General features: G+C 47.4%; 1 protein-coding gene across 1 annotated transcript; it reads left to right on the forward strand.

The window, feature by feature from the left end:
• The first annotated feature begins 606 nt into the window (after positions 1 to 606).
• DNAJC7 (DnaJ heat shock protein family (Hsp40) member C7) lies at positions 607 to 20,475 on the forward strand. Its single transcript, XM_069877014.1, has 14 exons — positions 607 to 737; positions 10,976 to 11,064; positions 11,583 to 11,707; positions 11,790 to 11,903; positions 12,451 to 12,525; positions 14,029 to 14,147; positions 14,485 to 14,638; positions 15,385 to 15,549; positions 16,314 to 16,405; positions 17,568 to 17,641; positions 18,214 to 18,360; positions 18,598 to 18,750; positions 19,296 to 19,358; positions 20,173 to 20,475. The coding sequence occupies exons 1-14, from the start codon at positions 655 to 657 to the stop codon at positions 20,208 to 20,210; spliced, it is 1,491 nt and encodes a 496-aa protein (XP_069733115.1). The 5' UTR covers positions 607 to 654; the 3' UTR covers positions 20,211 to 20,475.
• Positions 20,476 to 21,138: the final 663 nt, after the last annotated feature.

Here is a 21,138-nt window from a genome sequence, read left to right on the forward strand (position 1 = left end):
GAGAGGCCGGAGGGACACAGTGATCATAGAGAGGAGGGGGAACGCACAGCGCCCCTAGTGGGCGGGAGGACGGAAGGGCACACAGCGTCCATAGCGGAGAAGGGGTAGAACACACAGCGCCCCTAGCGGAGAGGGGTAGAACACACAGCGCCCCCTATCGGGGAGGGGGTAGAACACACAGCGCCCCCTATCGGGGACGGGGTAGAAGACACAGCGCTCCCTATCACGGAGGGTATAGAACACACAGCGCCCCCTATTGCGGAGGGGGTAGAACACACAGCGCCCCCTAGCGGAGAGGGATAGAACACATCCCCTAGAGGGGAGGAGGGGAAACGCAAAGGGGTCCAGTGGGAGGGATGGATGAGCTCTGAGGTCCTTTCCAATCCAGAGCCCTCGTAGAGCAGCTTCCAGCACTGAAAGGGGCTCTAGCAAAGCCGGGGGGGTCTCTTCATCAGGGAGTGCAGAGATAGGACGAAGGGGAGCGGCTTTAACCTGGAAAGGGGAAGGTTTAGTGGGAGGGACCCCCCCCCACTCCCAGCGAGGGGCAGCCCCGGGCAGGGGCGCGGGGCCTGGTCACGTGGGCGGCGCCCCCGCCCCCCGGCCCGGGCAGCCCCGCCCGTTCCGGCCCCGCCCCCAGCCCGGCGCGGCGCTAAGATGGCGGCGGCGGCCGAGTGCGATGTGGTGATGGCGGCCCCCGGCGCGCCCGGCGAGCCCCACGGCGAGGAGGAGGCCAGGCGGTAGGAGCGGGGACAGGGGCGAAGGGCGGCGCGGGGAGGGCCGGGGGCGCTCCTGGAGGGCGGGCAGGGACCGGCGGCCTCCGCGTGGGGCGGTTGGGGCTGGAAGGGAGCTCAAAGCCCATCCAGTCCCACCCCTGCCGTGGGCAGGGACACCTCCCACTGGATCAGGGGCTCCAAGCCCCATCCAGCCTGGCCTTGAACCCCTCCAGGGATGGGGCAGCCACCCCTGCTCTGGGCAATCTGGGCCAGGGCCTCCTCACAGGAAAACATTTCTCCCTAAGATCTCATCTCAATCTCCTTTCTCTCAGCTCCAAGCCCTTCCTCAGCACAAGAACCATAGAATTGTTTGTTTGGGAAAGATCTTTGAGATCATTGAGTCTGATTCTGCCTGTTCACTGCTGAACCATCCCTGAGCAGCTCGTCTGCCTGGCTTTTAAACCCCTTCAGGGACGGGGACTCCCCCATCTCCCTGGGCAGCCTCTGCCAGTGCTTCAGGAAAGAAATTTTTCTCATTATCCAATCTGAACCTTTCCTAGTACATCTTGAGGCAGTTTCCTCATTCCATCACTTCTTACTTGGGAGAAGAGACCAGCACCCACCTCCCCACAACCTCCTTTCAGGGAGCTGCAGAGAGCAATGTGGTCTCCACTCAGCCTCCTCTTCTGGAGACTAAACAGCCTCAGGTCCCCCAGCCGCTCCCTTAATCCTTGTTCTCTAGCCCCTTCCCCAGCTCTGTTCCCTTCTCTGGACGCACTCCAGCCCCTCAAGGTCTTTTTTGCAGCAAGGGGCCCAAAACTGAACCCAGGATTCGAGTTGCAACTTCACCAGCACCAAGCACAGGAGGATGATCCATTCCCTGCTTCTTCTGGCTACCCCGTAGCTGATCCAAACCAGGATGCTGTTGGCCTTCTTGCCCACTTGGGTGGACAGAGCCTGTGTGATCTTCTCTGTGGGCCCAGAGGGTTGGGTGGCACCAAGGGCCAGTGGCTCCTTGCCATGCTGGGTACTGCCCTGAGGGGTTAGCTAGCCCTGTCCTGGGGTGGCCCTGGGCACCTCTGCCAGTGGCTTCTCCTGCCCAGGTAGTGAGGAGCTTGGTTAGAGCAGGGCCGTGCATGTTTCCTTATTTTGGGTGTCTGGGATTGGAACATGTATCCCATACTGCAGCCGGGCTGTCTGCAGTCAGCTGGGGCTTGGGTGTCCCAGAAACAGGAATGACATCCCAGGGCATCCAGCTGCTCCTGAAGAGCTTTGCCTGTCGCTGAGTTCGAGGGTTAAGCTGTAGTGCGGAGGGAAGCTCCCATTCCTAGGTCTGGGTGCTCTTTGCTTCCTGGTTTTGCCTACTCCCTTCTCCCTTTTACCATTTGAAATCTGCCCCCAGCAGTGTCTAATCCGTCCTGCCTTACTATGAATAATGGGAAAAACATCAGTTGTGGGTGTATGTCCTGCTGTGGAAGGGTTATTAGCATTAAAGAGCTTCTTTAAAAGTCTGTAAGTAGCTTCTTTCTGCAGTGGCCTGGTGCTCCTTGCCCAGGGGAGCAGGCAGCATCGCTGGGGGTGGTGGGAATCCCACCCCTCATGCACATTTTTCTCTCAGGAGTGAGTGTGCTGGTTCCCAGCAGCATCTGAGCGTGGCAGTCTCTACAGGCAGTGAGACGAGAAGGTCCAATGTCTGGGAAAGTGCGCTGGCTCTGCGGCATCCAGTGCTGGTGCCTGGTTGTCTCCCAGGGAGCCGGGGAGGAGAGAGCTATTTCTGTAGAAGGTGAGGCGAGTGCTCCAGAAAATTATTCAGCAATGGAATTAAAAGGAGGAAACAGAACTGAAAAGTAACCTCTGAGGAACAGAGTTTTCCAAACCATATTGGTGGCCTGAGGGGGTTTGTGCTGCTTGTTTACTGTCAGAAGTTAAAGGCCTGGGAGGAGCTGGTTCCTGGTGATGTCATTCCAAGGAGTTTAATTAGGTGTTGCTGAAGAGGCACCTGGACACTGTGTATACAATATACAAGACTGACAAATTGCGTGGCCGGTAAAGTTGGGAAGGCCCTGCTTGTGGGCAAGTCATTCCTTCCCCCAGGCTAATGAAACGTGGTGTTTGAAATGTTAAAAATATCCAGTGGAAAAGTCATACTGAAGTCACAGTCATCTTGCAGGAGTGACCTCCAGCGCTGCCCTGCCTCCATCCTCCCCAGGCTTCGCTGCGGAAGTGATGGGAGCAGGAAACCTGTCATGACTCAGATGGCCTTGGGAAAGGGGCAGAACTGGAAAAATTCACTAGCAGGGTTTGATCCTGGCCTGGCTCCATTTGGAAGGAGGACAGAGGCTGTTTTATGCATCTGGGCTTTCCAGGTAGGATAAGGCCAATTTCATAGCGCATGGTTTGTACCACAAAGCGCCTTTGTAGATGATCCCACAGCGTTTCTTCTTTTGTTGGGGTATTACTTCTTTATCCTTCTAAAAGAGAAACGTGTGGGTAGAAGATGATTATTCCGCTTCTAATTATTCCCTTTGGTTGCTCAGAACATGCAGGCCTTTCTGCCAAGCAGGCAGGTTTTCCTGGTGTCCTGTGCATTTACCTCTGCTCTGCTTTGTCCCTTCCTGAACTTCTGTAGCTCGGTTAAGTTCATGTAAATGAGGGTGATCATCACTGCATTGGGGAGAGTTGTTGGAGGCTTGGAGTCATAGGTTGGAATTAAGGTTGGAAAAGAACCCGAAGCTCATCCAGTCTAACTGTCAGCCCAACCCCCCTGTCCCTGCTAAACAGTGTTCCGAAGTGCCACATCTACATGCTCTTTGAACCCCTTCAGGGATGGTGATTCCTCCACTGCCCTGGGCAGCCTCTGTTAGGGCTTCACTACTCTCTCAGTGAAGAAATTTTTCCTAATATCCAGTCTAAACCTGCCCTGGTGCTATCTGAGGCCGTTTCCTCTCATCCTATCACTTGTTACTTGGGAGGATTAATTAGGGATCTGATGTTTGTAAAACGTCTTGAAGTGTGAGGGCTAAGCTCTCTGCATTAACAGACACGTGTGCTTGGATCGAGTTTAGTGAAGCCTTTGTGATGAGGCTGTACAAGCTTCTAGTTAAAAAAAACAGCAAAATAAGTGAAAACCTTATCTGAATCATTGCTATCGATCAGCATCAATGGTTTCCATGTTCTGTGCTTCCGTTCAGGAGCAGAATACAACAGGATGCAGATACTTTGCTCACTCACCTTTGTCTAAATGCCTGATTCTGTTCTCTGTGGCTTCATAAAAATCAAGAATTCAGCAAAAGTGGAGGTCTGTGTTGGAGAATGATTGGAACTAATGCACTCGAACAATGGAAAACATGCCGAGCAGCTGGCTCACAGGTTGTTTAAGGGACAGGAATAGAGTGTGGTCACAGGGTAATTATTGTCTGCTGCTGCATAAATTCTGGGGATCCGTATGGAAGAGTGTTGATGTAATTGCATTAATTTTATCTGTTGGGTAGCAGTGCTGTTGGTGCCAGCTGGGGAGTAGCTGATGAGCTGGATTGAGTTGGGATGTGGTCAGGGACTGGTCCACCCCCAAAAAGTCACTTTTAAAATGAATTTGAAAGGTTTCTAACCTCTGGCGATATTTCATCTTTGGGCCTTGGGAGCCTGGGGTCGCTGAAGTTCTGCCAAGGAGAATTTCCTTGTCATCCTCCTGGCAGTTCCAGATACTAATGCACGAGCTTAAGGTTTGATCTTTCTCCTCGTTCTTCAGCACTGGAGGATCTGGAAGCCTTTAGATAAGAAACATCTCAAATCATTTGGAAAATATCACAATCTGCACAGACTGGTGCTTTCACTGCAGCATGCAGACGTGTTGATGCCTGGGTAGGAAATCGGAATTAACCTTAGTAAAGTGATGAACATGAGCTTTGCTGCACAAAAATTGTGCTGAAGTCAAGGTTTTGGTGCTCCCCTGGCTGTAGGTCACTGGTCTGACACGTGTTGCCCAGAGGTTTTCAGGTGTTGGTGAGGAGCAAGAGCTCATCTGCCGCTTCTTGGTGTGAAATGAGCTGTATCTTGCTCTGGCTGCTGGTGAATAAATGTCGTTGCACGGCTGCTTTTGCAGGGAGTGCAGGCAGGAGGAGGGGAGTTGGCTGCTTGGGTACCCTTGGTGGGTGGACTTGATTAGGGACAGCCTGGAGAAGCTTCCACTGCTCCCATTCTGCTTGCTAACGGGCACTTGCGTTTCCCAGGCTGTACATCCAGCCTGTTTTACTGATGTGTGATTGCCGTATGATCTTGTAACAATCCAAGGAGCAGCAGAAGCTGCCCCCAGAGTTGTTTGCTCTCCCGTTTGTGGAGCATTTGAGTAGTCTGAAGCAGGGAGTTGCTTTATATGGTATGAAAAGGTGATCAATGCCTGCAGTTCCAGCCTTTTCCTCTATCAGGAGACGTGCTTTTCCAGGGTGAAGTGTTATTGTAGATGCAGGTGTTTTGCCTTGCAATTCTTACAGCTGGCTGGCTTCCTTTGCCTCAGCCTCTGGAACAAAGCAGTTTCCAGCTGGTTCTAGACCATTCCATGGGGTCTCACGGCAGCTGCGATGTGGCCCTGCTAGAAACAATCACGCTGTGACGGCACGTTGGGCTGATACTGAGGTGTGTTACATGCCTGTGCAATTAAAGTTCAGGTCTTGCCAGGCCATTTTCACTTGTGGCCGCAGGGGGAGGTTTGATTCATTCCTTTGATTTCTTGTGGCATCATTACGTTCTTGTGGCTTTTGGTCTCCCGTGTTTGCATTTGTCCTCAGGAGCTGGGAATGTTCCGGGGTGTGTGCAGAGCATAGCGAGGTCATTTTGTGCATCTTCTGTGTTAAATACCGGTTACGTTGCTCCGGTGAGAGGCTGTGGCAGACCTTTTGCCTTCATGTTTCAGTTGCAGAGCCTTTAGACCATCCATGCCGATACTGGCCTGTCCAGGCTCAGTGTTATTTTCCCTGTGTGGGGATGCTGTCGGTAAATCTCGTCATCTCCGTGCTGCAGGCAGCGGCAAACCCGCTCCCTGTTCAGCTGGGGGTGCTGATGTGCAGCGTGTTGGGCGCTGCGCTGTTCTGCTCCCTGTGTTCTTGCTGCAGTGGGGTCAGCACGATGCTGCTGTATCGCAGTGTGCATTATAGAGGATTTTGTGACGCTTTCTGCACCAGAGACAGAAAGCACAAGCACTACTTATGGGAAATTACATATAGAGAGGGATTCCCTTCACTCCAAATCCTCGCTCATTGTAAAAGCTGACTTGCAGAAAGGGTCTCCAAACCATGCAGGGAAGCATCCCCGATGTGTCTCCGTGGCCCACGTAGTGTTTGGCTGCTCTTCAGAGTTCTGGAAGAAGGGAGGAGGGGGTATAGCATGTCCAGTGGCAAACATGACAGCTAATTTTAAGCTCCAGACATCTGCCTCCTGTAAACTGTATTGAGATCACCAAACTTATTTTACCCAAGCAGCTGAGTAACATCTGACAGCTGAGAATCTGGGCTGGATTTCAACCGAAAAAACTGTTGGATAAAAACACCGAATCCATAGTAAAGAAAAAGTCTCTGCAAGAATTGCTTAGTAAAGGCAGATGTGACCCTTTTGTCAGAGCATTCCAGAAATGATTGCTTGGTCAGGACAAGGTTTTGGACCCTTCCTTAAGTCCTAGGTAGCTTTTTTTGATTGGTGTTTGATAACGGAAGCAGGAACTGAAGGAGGAATGAGGGTGGAGAGAGCGAGCCTGCTGGATTTCTGTAGCTGGGTGGTGTTGCTTTGAGCACCTGTACCTGTGTGCGTGGGGTCTGTGCCAGCTCCCCAAAGCTTCTGACAACAAGATGAGATGTGTTCGGGGTAGGTCTACATGTGTCACATTAGGAGCTGGAGTAGGAGGGGTGGAAGCCACAGTCAGCACTGGCGTGGGGGCAGCGTGTGGAAGCTCTGAGGAGGAGGAAAGAGTTGTTAGGCAGACGTAGGATTGTGTCAGTGGTGCGCAGGTTGGCTGCTTCTCATAGCTCCTCTGGGAATGAGCAGGGGCTGAGTGCAGAGAGAGCCTTGTGATGGTTCTGTCTCCCTCCAGGCAGGCAGCGAGCTCCTTGCGTGGCATCCTCTGAGCCTCGGTGTGGCAAGGGGAGCATTGGAACAGGCGTCTGCTGCTTGTCGTGGTCCTTTTGGGTGGCAGAGGCTGGAGCATGTGAAGACTTAGGGGTCCTGACAAATGTATAGAAGAGACTTACAAAAAAAAAAATGGACTGGCTTACAGGGCAACAGTTTTCTGAACAGCCCGCTCCCTGTGAGCCTGTGGCGCGTGCAAGCCATGAAAGACAAGCTTCTTCCTAAGATCCTTGGTGCAGCTCTTCCCTGTCTTCTGTGTCCGGTATGGAGAGGCCCTGAGAAGACACTAACCTCCCTCACAAAAGAACCCATTCAGCCTGGGCTGTATTTTTAGCAAAGCACGATTCTTCTTCAGTTTCAAAAGTAGCAAGTGGGGAATGCAGCCTACATCAGCGCGAGGTGCAGAATGATCTCATTCAGGCTGCAGCATCTGTTTGGGTTGAAACAATTACCAGTGATATCAGGGGATCTGCATTTCTTCTTGTTGTAGCCAGAGACCGTGGTAAACAAGGGCTGTTTTCTCTGTGTGCTTTCTATGTCAGTGGAGCACAAGTAGGGAGAGAGGCTTCTGTTCTGTGTCTCGGATCTCAGACTGCAAGCCTTGCTCTTCCAGCAACTGTCTTTTTATGCTTTGGAGGAAATGTACTTTTCTTTCACCCTCTTGTCTCATCATTAAGCTTTAAGCCATGTAAGCAATGGAAATACCTGTGTACTCCTTTTCTGCCAGCGTTATCAGAGGTGTTGTGACTTATTGTATTGTTAAATGCTTAAAAAGAAAACAGATGAATGAAAAAGAGAAGAAAACAGTCATTCTTGTGTTTGTTTTCCATAGCATCTTGGAGTGTGGATGCTTTGTGGAAGTTGGTTTTGGTGTATATCGGTGCTCTTCTGTTTTTCCAGCTCTCCCTAGCACTTTGGCAGACAGGATGCTCTGACACGCAGCCCTTTACATCTGTCCATGAGAATATGCTACCTCATAACAGGGCAGGTAAAGTTGCTGGAAGGCTTCTGATTCAGGGGCAGCTGTGCTACGGGGTGGCACAGATGAGTTCACACAGTTAACCTTGTTCTTTAGACTGGACAGCAGAGCTGCTGAGGGAAAGAGCTCTGAGAGTATCTGTGATTCTCTTCCATTCTTGATTACGGAACCAAGAGAATAAAGTTTTGGTTAAAGCACCTACTATACAGATTCCAGAAGTGCAGAATTGCTGATGTGGGTTTTTTTTCCCACTGCATTTTGAATGCTTAAGATGTAATATCAAGTGGTTGTATTTGGACTCACTTTTAATTCTGCAAAATGTGAGTCAGAATCATGGAATGGTTTGCGTTGGAAGGGACCTCAAAGCCCATCCTGTTCCAACTTCCTACCATGGGCAGGGACACCTCCCACTGGATCAGGGGCTCCAAGCCCCATCCAACCTGGCCTGGAACCCCTCCAAGGATGGAACAGCCACCACTGCTCTGGGCAACCTGGGTCAGGGCCTCCGCACCCTCACAGGGAAACATTTCTTCCTAAGATCTCATCTCAATCTCTCCTCTTTCAGTTGAAAACCATTCCCTCTCATCCTATCCCTGCACTCCTGATCAAGAGCTCCTCCCCAGCTTTCCTGCAGCCTCCTTCAATCCTGGAAGCTGTGTCAGGTCCCTTGCTGGGGTGTAGCAGGTAGCAAATGTTCAAAATGAAAGTGAGGAGCTTAGACTTCAGCTGTGGCCGCGGCCTCGGCATGACAGCTCCCTGTGTCTATTGTTTTGCCAGCTGGCAAAACTGTGATGGTTCAGTAAAAACAACCCTTTGCATGAGGCAGTTGTGTGGGAACGGCCAATGGTGAGCTGAATGAGGTTAAAAACATGTGAACTTGTTTCAACACAATTCTCTTTGTTCTTTCTCCAGTGGGCTTGCTGAACATTGCTCTCCTTCACTGGTGGGGCTCCTCCTCCTCCTCGCTCAGGCTTCTGCGCTGCCGTTGCAGAGCTCTGCCCTGGGAGTGTGGGGGGCTCTGGCAGCGTTTCCCCCTCCGCACGGGCACTGTGGCTTGAGTTCACTCTGTCCTGGGTTGGCAGCTTCATTGTGGGGGTGGCTGCTGGTAGATAAACGCGTTTCTCTGATCTCTTCCAAAATAAAATGCTGAGCGGTGGTCGACTCTTGCCAAATCTGCTCTGCACCCTCGGGTCGTGGATTCAGCACTTACTAAAAGGCAGGACTGGGCAGCTGTCTTCCCTTCAGCTTTTATTTTATATACTGAAAGATTTTTTGCTGTGGTACACTCTAACAGTCCCTCTTCAAAACCAAGAGCCCCTTTTCCACTCTTGTTGTAGCTCTAGCCTTCAGTGAAGACAGTCAGCGTCTATTCTGCTCAGTTTATTAAGAATGTAATTCATGACAGGCAAAAGTCTTTGCTTCCTCTGGGCAAAACCCAGTCCTGAAACGTGCCCAAAGTTGCATCTAATTTTTAAGAGCATTGTAAAGATGTACAGAAACACAGAAGTGGATTGCTTGCATTGCATCTTCTGTGGCAGATTAGCTTGGATTTTAAAAGGTGAAGATTCTCTCTGTGTTTATAGGACCTGGTAGACTGAAGACCAGCTCTGGCCTGTAATGTTGCCAGGTAGAGAAATAAACCTTCTCAGCACTGAGAGTTTGCGCTTACTCTGGCGTTGGATGGGAATATCTGTATGTAAAATGTTCTGTGACTCTTCACTCTCTATTCCCATGTTCTGTGCTCTGGCTTACTTCTGTTTACCTTGGATTCCCTGGTAAATCACTTCCCTGCAGCAAGTGGTGCAAAGAGACACCTTCACTTCTGTATCCTTCTTTCAAGAAAATGCTGAAGCACAACATTTCCTGGAACTCAGTTTGAGCCTGCGAGCACAGCCCCACTCAGGCAGACTCAGGGTCACCCAGCTATTTTAGCTTCCTTGGCTTCTGCTTCCTTGCCTCAGCAAAGGCCACGTTCGGATCAGCTAGCGGTCACCTGAGAGGAGTAAGAAGACCTGTGGTAATCAACTTCAAGCACACTGCGTGTCACTGCCCTGCGCAGGTGATCCCTGTGGGTAGACTGCTTTAGCCAGAGATTGCTTGTTCTTGAAGCTGGAGCTTGAGGGTATGCCAGACGCATCCCTGGTGGGGCATGAAGGATGGAGTCTAAGCTGGTCTTTGTTCTGATGGGTAGAATTTGCCTTTGTCTGAGGCCAGCGTTCTGGTTGTGTGAGCGCTTTGGAAAGTGGACAGTGTCTGTCACTCTAACTGCAGCAGTTAGGTCCCAAAAGCACGATTGAAGCCTTGACTGCTCTCTCTTGGAGTTGGGTGAGGCTTCTCTGGAGTTGTTTCATGTTAAACAGCCTGGGAGAGGGTGCAAGTGAATCAAATCACTGAATTTAATTCAATGAAGCTTCATTAAACTCAACACCATGGTGGTACAAGTTCAGACTGCTTATCTAATATAGTGAAGGTAGGTGGGAGAAAAGAGAGAAGGGTTTAATTTCCTCCAGGGGAAACTTTGCTTTCAGGAGTTTAAGGGATGCTGCCTTAAACCATATGTTGTGTGTTTTAAAATGTCCTAAACTGTCTCTGCAAATGCTCGCTCTCAAGCATGAGGATTATTTCTGGACCAGTTGCCAAGGCAGTGCCAAGCTTCTGCTTGAGACTTGCACTCTGATTTCTCCTTGAGTTAGCTGTCTTGAATGTAGAAATTGTTCTTGGCCCTGTTTCTTAAGCATGTGGGACTGGTGCTAAAAGATACAGAGCTGTTTCTTGACTTCGATGGCTGCTGAGGTTGTGCAGCACCTCACAGGAGTGGGCTGGTGTGATCAACCACGTACAACTGGCTGAGTTTTGCTGGACGAGTGCATCTGAGACTGGAGGGAGGCTGCTCAAGGGTGGCTTTGTTCTGCCATTTCATTCCTACTATTTCAGATTATCCCTGTTCATGGCCCTAGCAAAGTGCTGAGGTATCTGCAAGCCAGCAGGAGGTGAGCTGCACTGTTTTTGGACAGCGTGTACATAGGAGGTCTCGCAGCAGCTGGCTACGAGCATTTTGGAACGCTGAAGAGTTATACTGAGATTGCTTGGTGATCAAATGCTCAGTCACAGTCAAAATCTCTTCTGATGCTCAATTCCTTTTAAAATGTGGTGTTTTCATTCCTTTCAGAGAAGCAGAGTCATTCAAGGAACAAGGAAACGCATACTACGCCAAGAAAGATTACAACGAAGCGTACAACTATTACACAAAAGCCATAGGTGAGAAGAATTCGTGATAATAGTAATACTTGCTGAAAAGAAGAGCTGACTGTTGATTTAAAATGCACCAGCAGGGTTTCTGACAGCAGGCGCTGGATGGAAACTTCTGGCCTGCTTCTTTTACCTTATGAAACTTCACCAGATTGGTGCTGGCTTGCGTTATCAGCGTGGGGGACGGCAGCAGTTCTGTTTCTCTTCCAGCCAAGACATTCTTGATGTGAAACCAATCCAGCTTTCCCTTTAATGCAGGATGAGCAGCACTGCCAGCCAAACACCACAAACTTTTGTTCTGTGTGAGTTAATTGCTGTGCGTAGTGTGAGGAGCAATAGTTTTATGGTTCACCATTCCAAACGGCTGCTCGACCATCATATGTTGTATTAAGCCAGACAGGTGATGTGTTATAAATTGGGACAGAATGTGATTTTTTTAAATCCAAACACGGCTTTTTTGGTACATTCTACAAGTCGTATAGTTGCTCACATTACAGTAACAGCAAATGTTTTCATGTCTTCACCAGATACCTGTCCTAACAATGCCAGTTATTATGGTAACAGAGCTGCTACACTCATGATGTTGGGGAGATTCCGAGAAGCCCTTGGAGATGCTCAACAGTCTGTCAGATTGGATGATACCTTCGTAAGGGTACGTGGAAAACTTCCTACTTCTTATTCATGTCTCGGTTTCCTTGTGGCAGCTCCTGCAACTCCCTTTTAACTCTTCTCAGGGCCATCTACGGGAAGGGAAGTGCCATCTTTCCCTAGGGAATGCTATGGCTGCCAGCCGCTGCTTTCAGAGGGTTTTAGAACTGGATCATAAGAATACCCAGGCACAGCAAGAGGTAAGAGGCTCTTAAATTTTAAATATTCCCATTAGATGGGGCTGTGAAAAGGAACAGATTGAACTGGTAAGCCTTTCACTTTGCATTTGCAAGGTGGTATCACAGTTGTCATTAGTAATGAGTGTTTATGTGCTGTGAACGGGGGAAAAAAAAGATCCTGTGCAAGTCCCTGTATCTGGTTTTCAATAGACCACCAGGCTGCATAGCTATTTCTGCATGCGGTTGTCTCTTTGTAGCAGGAAAGCAAGGAGTCTAAGCTGGTCTTTCACCCAACGCTCCTGAGGAGAAGTGGTGGGAAGGGAGCACAGAAACGGGTGATGCAGCATGTAGAAGGCTGCTGCCATATTTCTCATTCACAGGGGCTACCAGTGAGGTCACTTGATTTCAAACAGACTTTAATGCAGACAGAAGTATTCATGTAATCTGCATTGCTGTTTGTGGTCTGCAGTTGGTTTTGCCTTGACACTTGAGGAGTTGGCTGCTTAAATGCTGGTTGGGGTTCCAGGCCAGGACTGTCCTGCAACACTCGCTGTGTTCTGTCTTTCAGCTGAAGAACGCCAGTACTGTGCTTGAGTATGAAAAAATAGCTGAAGTGGATTTTGAGAAACGGGATTTCAGGAAGGTGAGATTAAATTATGAGCAGACACTTTTACCCTGCCAGTTCAGCCAGGTGCATGTCTGATTCCCTGCCTAGCATTAGTCCTAGTGGGAGGAGCTGATCAGCATCCCTTTGCTGTTGAAGCAGGGCTGTCTTGTGAACTCTGATGGCTGTGAAAATGGCAGAGCTCATGCTCTTAGTCCTGAACAAATGAAAAGCGAAGAGGGTGGCTGGCTCAGGCTGTGGATATCCTTTGTTACAGTTTGCTTTACAGGGTGAGTGGAACCATGAATGAGCTGTTCGATACAGATTTTATGAGCAGCAACACTTGATCCTAAAGTGTATATCCAGGATTCTTCTTTCTCAACTCCTTTAATTGGGAAGAAAAAACCAAAGTAATCTGTCTGCCAGTGTTATAGTGAAAGTGATTGAAGGAGGAATGCAGATCTGTGTGAGGCATTCTCCATTACTGTGTCCAAATCTTTCTTCCCAAGGGCTGTAACAAGATGCAGCTGGTACTGACCTGATATAAGAAGAAATGACAGCATGAAATCTGAAAGGCACCAAACACTTCATGCAACTGTTTCTGTTCAGTGGATGCATGTAATGGGCTTGGTTTGGCCCAGAAAGGAGGTTGTCCACACTCTTAGGCTAAGTTCAAGGTTTTGAAAGGGTAAATCCCATCTTTATCTCGCCTGACTCTGAGGAGCAGATGGGACTTGTGGTTGATCTGGATTTCCTATGTAGGAATTGCCCTGCCTGTATTGCATGTTTGGGCTTTTGCATCTGTCCCTTCACTTCTCCCGTCTCTCTTCACTGGGGAGGCTTGCATGAAATGTGATCTTTGTTTCTGGAGAGCTCCTGTTGCTCCTTCCTCATGCAGAAGCCATTGGCTTCTCAGTCTGGAGCACAGTGCTTCCCACAGCAGGCAATCGTGATGTCACGGGCCGGGGAAGCAGATGAACCTTGGTGGAACAATGACCCTGTTCTCGTGCAGATGTCCCCACCAGAGAGGCTGAGATGGAAAAGACCTATTAGATCACCGTGCCCCTTGCAGTCAGACCAGTGTAAGATCAGTCCCTTCACTGTACTTTTTTGTATTTTGTCCAGTCCAAACTGTCTCAATCTATTGAATTTCTGTCCTTGCCACACGTCTTTATGATGCAGGAAACAGAGGTAGAATTGTCTTCCTTGGCTTTTTCTTTAGGGCCTACAGTTACAGAAGAGTTAGAGGGAAGGACCTTCTACAAGCGTCCCTCAAATCCTCTGTGTAGCGCTGTGTGACATTAACATAGCAGGTGCCACAGACCTTGGTACACAGAGCCTTTTAAAGGAGAATAAATAAAAATCCTGTACATGAGGAAGCTTTTCTAGTGGAACTCGTATCTCCAGCAGCAGAAGCAGGAGGTGTCCACAAACTTATTTTCCTCTTCAAAGACAAATCTCAAGTGTGGTAACGTTGCAGCCTTTCGAACAAGGCCTTTGGCTATTTGCTTTGCTCACATTTGTGGTTTTTTCCCACACCAGGTTGTGTTTTGCATGGATCGTGCTTTGGAGTTTGCTCCTGCTTGTCACCGGTTCAAAATCCTCAAGGCTGAATGTTTAGCGTTACTGGGTCGCTACCCAGAAGCACAGTCTGTAGCAAGGTGAGTGTTGCAAGGTCTAGAGTTTGTGTAGGAGCTGGTGGGAAATGCTGGCTGCGGCTTGTTTTCTGCAGCCCAAAAGGAATGAGGGAATATAACAAAGTACTAGTCCTTAATGCAGATTGTGCTGAGAACGAGTGCATGAATTCATCACCTTTAAAGTTAATCTGACTGGAAATTGGATTTATAATCCGTTAGTAATCAGCAGTGTTGCTTGAGAAAGTTCCTGTTCTTTTTGCACATCTGTACCTGGGACTTGTTAAGATAATGAAATGTCTCAGTGGAGGTGTGATGGAAACTGGAATAGGGAAACATTTCACTCTTTAAATGTCTGTTACAGTGACATCTTACGAATGGACTCAACAAACGCAGATGCTCTGTATGTCCGTGGTCTCTGCCTTTATTATGAGGACTGTATTGAGAAGGCAGTGCAGTTCTTTGTCCAAGCACTCAGAATGGCTCCTGATCACGAGAAAGCATGTCTTGCCTGCCGTGTAAGTTGTGGGTACTCGGAATGTGCACTGAACATTGCCAGGATGTATTTGGGTTGTTGTTTTTTTTATTTCTTTAACCAAGCACCTGCCTTAGTTCTACTGGATCAGCCCCTTCTCCCTCCCTCAAAATTATCATTCCCCAGATCTCCAGCAGCAAGCAGCGTGTTGTGTGCTTCCCAAAGACAAGCAGCTCCTGTTTGAAGCAAAACTGACTTGCTGGAAGCTCTTACTCAGCAGTGATACTTTGCAGACTGCCTCTCTTTCATTCTCCTTCATTCCTTGATCAGATACAGGAGCAATAAAACTAGGTCTGTCAGTTCTGAAAGACCTTCTGATTTTCAGATTCGATATTAGTGCCTACAGGTTGATTTGCGTTTAGACTCTGCTCCTTTCATGTTGCTCCTTCCCTGTTGTAGAAGTTCTCAAAAAGTGAGCTCCCATTCCTGTTCTATTTAAATCTATAAAACTACTTCACGGTCATGTTCTTATCTGAAAAATGAGGCACCCTTTGGTCCTGTGGAGAATGCCTGTAATTGGCACTGGCTGTTCTTGGCACTTGTCTTGGGAGAAAGGCAAAACACTCACTAATCATTTCACCTGCTGTAGCAAGGCTGTGACTTCTGTATCCTGCTGCAGTATCTAAATGATATTGGTTATGTTTGAGGACCCTCATGCAGCAAAATAAGGTGCTCGGTGCCCCTGAACCCCTTGCCTAACTTCCTTATCTAAGGTATATTTTCTTTCAGAATGCCAAAGCACTTAAAGCAAAGAAAGAAGATGGGAATAAAGCATTCAAAGAAGGAAACTACAAACTAGCATATGAACTCTACACAGAGGCACTAGGAATAGACCCAAATAATATAAAAACAAATGCCAAACTCTACTGCAACCGAGGGACGGTCAATTCAAAGGTAAGAGATGGTCATGTGGTAGGTAGTCTTTCATGAGATTCCTCCCTAAACAGTTTCTAAATTGCAAATCACTTTTTCTGGAAAGCACAGGCTTCTCTGGCTGCTGGGGCAGCTGGATCTTTCTAACGCTGTAGGCAACACTTCAGGTTTTTGTGCTTGCACAATGACTGGATCTGTTCCAGGAGCCAAAGAAGTTGACTCCTGAAGAAACGAAACTCAAATTCCTGGGCTGCACAGAGTGGGAGGGAGAGCAGGAATGTCGTTTGGCCTTATCTTAATTAGTGTAAAGGCATCTTTATTTGTTTCCCTCTCAGTAATGGGAAGATATCTTTTCTTATTCTTGTAAATCTTCTGTCTTGCATTGTTTTCTGATCTAAAGAAATATGGCTGGATTTAAAAACCCTGGACCCGTTTTCCAAGTTTACTGTTGGATTTTAGTCATGCACTATCCAAAAAACAGTCATGTGATGATGCTTCCAATTTCCATCCTGCGTTTCCTTCAGGCATGTTTTCTCCTCAGCTGTCTCTGCGTGTTGATGCCTGTGTTGAGGCTTTTCAACACCTTTACTCAGTCAAGAGACAGAGGCTTAAAACCTGTGAGAATGGGATGAGCTGGAGGCAGCGGTAATGGATATTTTCCCTGGCTGTTGGTGTTTGAAAACAGACAATGCGTTTTGGAAAATATTAAGTTTATTTTCTTGTTGCCTAAAATCATAATGCTGCTTTGGGATTGGGATTCACTTGACTTCTCTCTGGCTCTTTAGCTTAGAAAATTTGAAGAAGCAATAGATGACTGCACGAATGCAGTAAAACTGGACGACACGTATATCAAAGCGTACTTGAGGAGAGCACAGTGGTAAGTGGACCTTTATAATGGATGTGCTGAGCAGGTTTGTGGGTAGGAGCCTCCTCCCTTCGGCACTGAGGGACTGAGATAACAAATCTGAAGCATAACTGAATCAAAGGTTTTGTTGTAAAGGGCCCTGAGTTTGTTCCTCTGCCTCATGCAGAGGAAGAGACAGGAAGCTTGGTGTAGTCTGTCCTGCCTGCATGGATTTGGAACTGCCTGTTGATTATTGTGTTTAGGCAGGATTTGTCCTAAAGCTTGACTAGTGTCTATAGACTAAAGTAAAGGGTCCCTCTCTTAAGCTTTTTGAGAAGGGCTGCTGCGGGTTAGAGACCTTATCCTGGCAGAGCTGTTCACACTTCTAGCAAACCCGCTTTTGAAATGGGATTCCCTGCTCTCCATAGAGGGGAAATCAGCTGAGACCATACGTATCTCAGCCACACATAAGACAGCAGTGTAGCGCAGTGCTGAGTGAATTGGACAAAGGATGTTCGGGTCGGGTCTCTCCTTTAACTTGGCACCCACCAGGGAAGTGGTCAAAGCACCGTTCTCACTACAGATTTAGTTGCTGCTTTACTCAGTACTTCCCAGTTTAAGGCAAAGCTGCTTGACTTATAGATGAACCAAAACTATTATTGCAACCTTCCTGTTGTGTGTTCATTTTAATTTACAGCCTTCAGTGTTCTTCTCAAGCTGTGTCTCAGTAACTGCTAAATTACACTAAGTAGTTAATACATGAGTGAGGCTAAAATGCCAATAGATGGGCACACGTCCCTCTGTTTGAGGTGTCAGGATTGTCACTTCTAACCAATGTTGCAAATGTACAACTGCACCAGCTTCCTTGAAACCTTGCTGGCTGATGTTTGTTCCTGCGGCTGGATAAAGTACTTATCAGATTGCTGAAGTAGAGCTAGTGCTGCCAAATGAGATTGCAGTCTCCACTTGGAGCCCAAAGTGCAGGTTCCTGTGCCAGAATTTCCCACAAAGAGCAGGTGCCTGGGTTTCCAGTCGGTCTAGCCGTAACCCTTTGTGGGTTCCTCTCATGATTGCTCTTCCTACAGTCCATGCACGTCTTTTTCTGGATGGGTATGAATTGAGGAAGCTTGTACCCGAACCCGCTTTTGATACTTCCTGTGAAGTACACCTCGGCCACCAGTGTTTCTTTCCACAGTTACATGGACACAGAACAATATGAAGATGCTGCAAGAGACTACGAAAAGGTTTATCAGACAGAAAAAACAAAAGGTGAGTGTGTTTGCATCCTTTGTATGTGCATAAGTGTCACGGTTTAGCCCCAACACAGCTAATTTCAGCAGCTGAAACTGCAGTTTGACTCACAAATGCCTTCCCCTCGCCCCCCAGTGAAAGGGGAAAGGAAAACAAGGGGAAAAAGACTTGTGGGTTACAAACTAAAACTACAGTTTTAATGATATAATAATAGTGATGAAAATAATTAGAAATTAATAAAATATATACAAATATCTGAGATCGCACCCCAGTCCCTTAGCTGGTATTTTTGTTGTTGCTTCTGTTCGCTCCTCCCGCTCTCCGATGTGCTCTGATTTGCAACCTTTCACCCCAGCAAGACAATACTGGAAGAGCCCTCAGAAGGGCTCTGAAATGCTTGCCTCAATCTGACAGCCTTAAGAGGACAGTGAGGCTTCATTTAGCGACCTGACTGTAAATCTAAGTGGGTTGGGTACTTCTGGCACTTCGGTCCTCATGTCATCTCAACGTGTTGGTCTTCAGCCACTTTAAAGCAAGAGGCTGTGCCTGAGACTAAAGCCGCTTTCCTTTGGCATTGCACTTCTTTCTAGAACACAAGCAGCTTCTAAAGAACGCACAAGTGGAGCTGAAAAAGAGCAGACGGAAAGACTACTATAAAATCCTTGGGGTTGACAAAAATGCCTCTGAAGATGAGATCAAGAAGGCTTACAGGAAAAGAGCACTAATGCATCATCCAGGTACCCACAAACATCCATTACTGGAGTGCATTTCAGTACTTTGATCCCCTTGCTCCATGCGTGTGCCCTGTGCAACCATCACCCAAAGGCAGGAATAAACAGGAGAAGGGGTCAGAAATAGCAGTTCTGACCCCACAAATCAAAAATACATGCTGTGACAGCAGTTGGGAATGTGTAGTGTTTTTCATTTACAGTAGAAACTGAAAGCTTCTTCCTTGGTTGTTTCTGTATCCCCAGACCGACACAGTGGGGCAAGTGCAGAAGTGCAGAAGGAAGAGGAGAAGAAATTTAAGGAGGTTGGTGAAGCCTTTACCATCCTGTCCGATCCCAAGAAGAAGGCCCGCTACGACAGCGGGCAGGACCTAGAAGAAGATGGATTGAACATGGGAGGTAAGTGTTCCTTAAGATATGCTACTATGGCAACCTTTAGGAAGATTAGATCATATAAAGTCAGCCTCTTCCTCTAAAGCAAACCTCCCATTTGTAATAGTTCAGCGAGTTGACTCAGTTTGTTCTCTGAAAGCATTGAGTGGCAGCTCCGCACTGAAGTGTTTCAAGTTGTGAATGGTCTAGGTTACATGGTGAATGTCATCCTTCATTTGAGCTAGTGTGTTCTGCCACTAGCCAGTATTCTTTCATACGAAGTGGAAAATAGTGTAATAAAAAAATTGTAGGTCCCTAAATGCTGCTTGTCTAAAATTCTCAGGTTGCCCTGTGACTGGAATTCTCTCTCTGGCTGCTGTTGCTTTTACCTGTTCCCTACTGGTCAGTGGCCCCGTACACTTGTGTAGCTCAGACCAAGCAAGCTTTGGTTTTGGCATTTTGCTCACTTATAAAATGCTGTACAGGCCCTCAATTGAGTGATAGTTTCTAAACTGTGAGAACTGCAACTGGCTGTTTCACTTCCGCTCACAACTTCCTTTTCTTCCCTGTAGACTTTGATGCAAATAACATCTTCAAGGCCTTCTTTGGTGGGCCAGGTGGCTTCAGTTTTGAAGGTAGGTGCAAATGTTCTCCATCAGCTTTGGAAACGTAAGTAAGCAAATCACTTGACAGGAGAGCTGAGTTTCCCAGAGTGAATGTGCTGTTTGAGAAGATGATTTGACTTCTCTGCATAAAAGTGTCTTAAGAGCTCTTGGAAAGTCCTGTCTGCACAGCTGATGGCCCCTTCTGGTTCTTTGTGTTCTAAAGCAATGAAACGCAGGGATTTGCTTTTCTAGAAATGTGTAGGCTTTGCCATCTAAGTGGTGCTCAGGAATAGTTGAGCGTAGCTTTGCTACAGCTGCCAGTGTGGAAGCAGCAAAGGTGATTCCTGGTCAGAAATCCCGTGTGTGTATCACACAGCGCACTCCTCTGGTTCACAACACTGTGAATCCTCCTGTAGGCCTTTCTGCCTGCAAACATTTTGGGGTGACTGGATGCAATGAAGAAGCTTTACTCTCCCTTAACACCTTGTGTGTGGTTAGGCTTTCTTCACGCACCCTGGAGCAGGATGGCTTTACCCAGCACTGAGCGGGTATCAATAGAAGTGGCTGTTCCTTAAGGGCTTTTATTATGTGAATTTTAAGAAGTCTTGCACATTTTGTCCTGTTTACCTTCCTCTGTGTAAATCTGCTCCTTTACCCATGTTACCATGAGTCCACTCTTCTACCTGTTGGAAATCAGCTGCTGGGAATGCAGTAGCAAAGATCTCTCCTCTCCTTCAAATGGTTTTGTTTGAATGAAGCACTGGTTGGCATCAAGCTAATCCAGTAGCTAACCACATTGTCTTTGAATTTGGAAAGCGCTAATATCTTTCATTTTCTTTTTCAGCTTCTGGGCCTGGAAATTTCTTTTTCCAGTTTGGCTAAAAACAAAAACAAAACCCACACATACCTGATCTGCTTATTTTAACCTTGAGTACGGACATACGTAGACTCCTTCCTTCATCACGTCTCATTGTACTTAGAGCAGTTTCGGTTTTCTCGGTTGGAGACCTCTGTTTTGTGTGCTTTTGTGTGTGAAGAGGAAACCAGCTCGGGAGGGGAAGGCTTGTGAATTTTGTTTTATTGTTAACTTTATTAAAAAAAAAAACCCAACAAAAAAAAAATAAAGTTTTGAATCTTTTGGTCCCTCCATGCTGGCCCGTACTTTCAGACCACTCCTGCTCCTCAGCAGAGAGGATTTCCCTGAAGTCCTCCTGAAATCTCAACTTGTAAGAGGGTGAAGTCATTTCCCGTTTCATTCTGGCTCTGAAGTGCAGCATGTCCAGGGTTTGTGGTAACTTGTAAGGTATCTTAACCTCTGAAAATATTGCCAAGACTCAATCGAGTTTCCTACAATCGCGTTTTATCTGCCAGCTGTCTTGTTTTTTAACCTTGTTTTTTGCCATGGTTCTGCCAGAATGGTACCTTTGGGCATTAACTTCAATGCTAACGTGTGAGCTTAATGATTTTGTATCAAGAGAAATGCTTCTTTGGATTTAAAAGAGCAGCTTATGTGAGAATTCCCTGTGATGCAGCTAGAATTAAGGGCTTTGTGTTCCCACTCCAAGAATTGTCCTGTTTTAAGGGAATATTGAATTTGCTTGGGGCTGAATTTCTTCACAGTGTGTTTCTTTTTAATTTAATCCACTTGAACATTTAATATTTGTGCTAAAACTTGATTTTGTTGAGCTTGCTGTTTGATTTTTGTGGTACTGATCCATGATGTGGATGAGCTCTTTCAGGCTCTGAAGAAATGCAAAGTAATATTCAGGTTAATGACTGCAAACGATTACTGTGTGCGTGCGGCTGTGTG

Source organism: Phaenicophaeus curvirostris, chromosome 26 (assembly GCF_032191515.1).
Source record: "Phaenicophaeus curvirostris isolate KB17595 chromosome 26, BPBGC_Pcur_1.0, whole genome shotgun sequence".
Taxonomy (NCBI): domain Eukaryota; kingdom Metazoa; phylum Chordata; class Aves; order Cuculiformes; family Cuculidae; genus Phaenicophaeus; species Phaenicophaeus curvirostris.

What these genes read in the sequence shown, in the direction of transcription:
- DNAJC7 (XM_069877014.1), top strand. Translation starts at nt 655, where the DNA reads ATGGCGGCGGCGGCCGAGTGCGATGTGGTGATGGCGGCCCCCGGCGCG. An exon ending in ATACCCAGGCACAGCAAGAG is followed by an intron (nt 11,904 to 12,450) that starts GTAAGAGGCTCT and finishes TCTGTCTTTCAG; the next exon opens with CTGAAGAACGCCAGTACTGT. An exon ending in TCAGACAGAAAAAACAAAAG is followed by an intron (nt 17,642 to 18,213) that starts GTGAGTGTGTTT and finishes ACTTCTTTCTAG; the next exon opens with AACACAAGCAGCTTCTAAAG.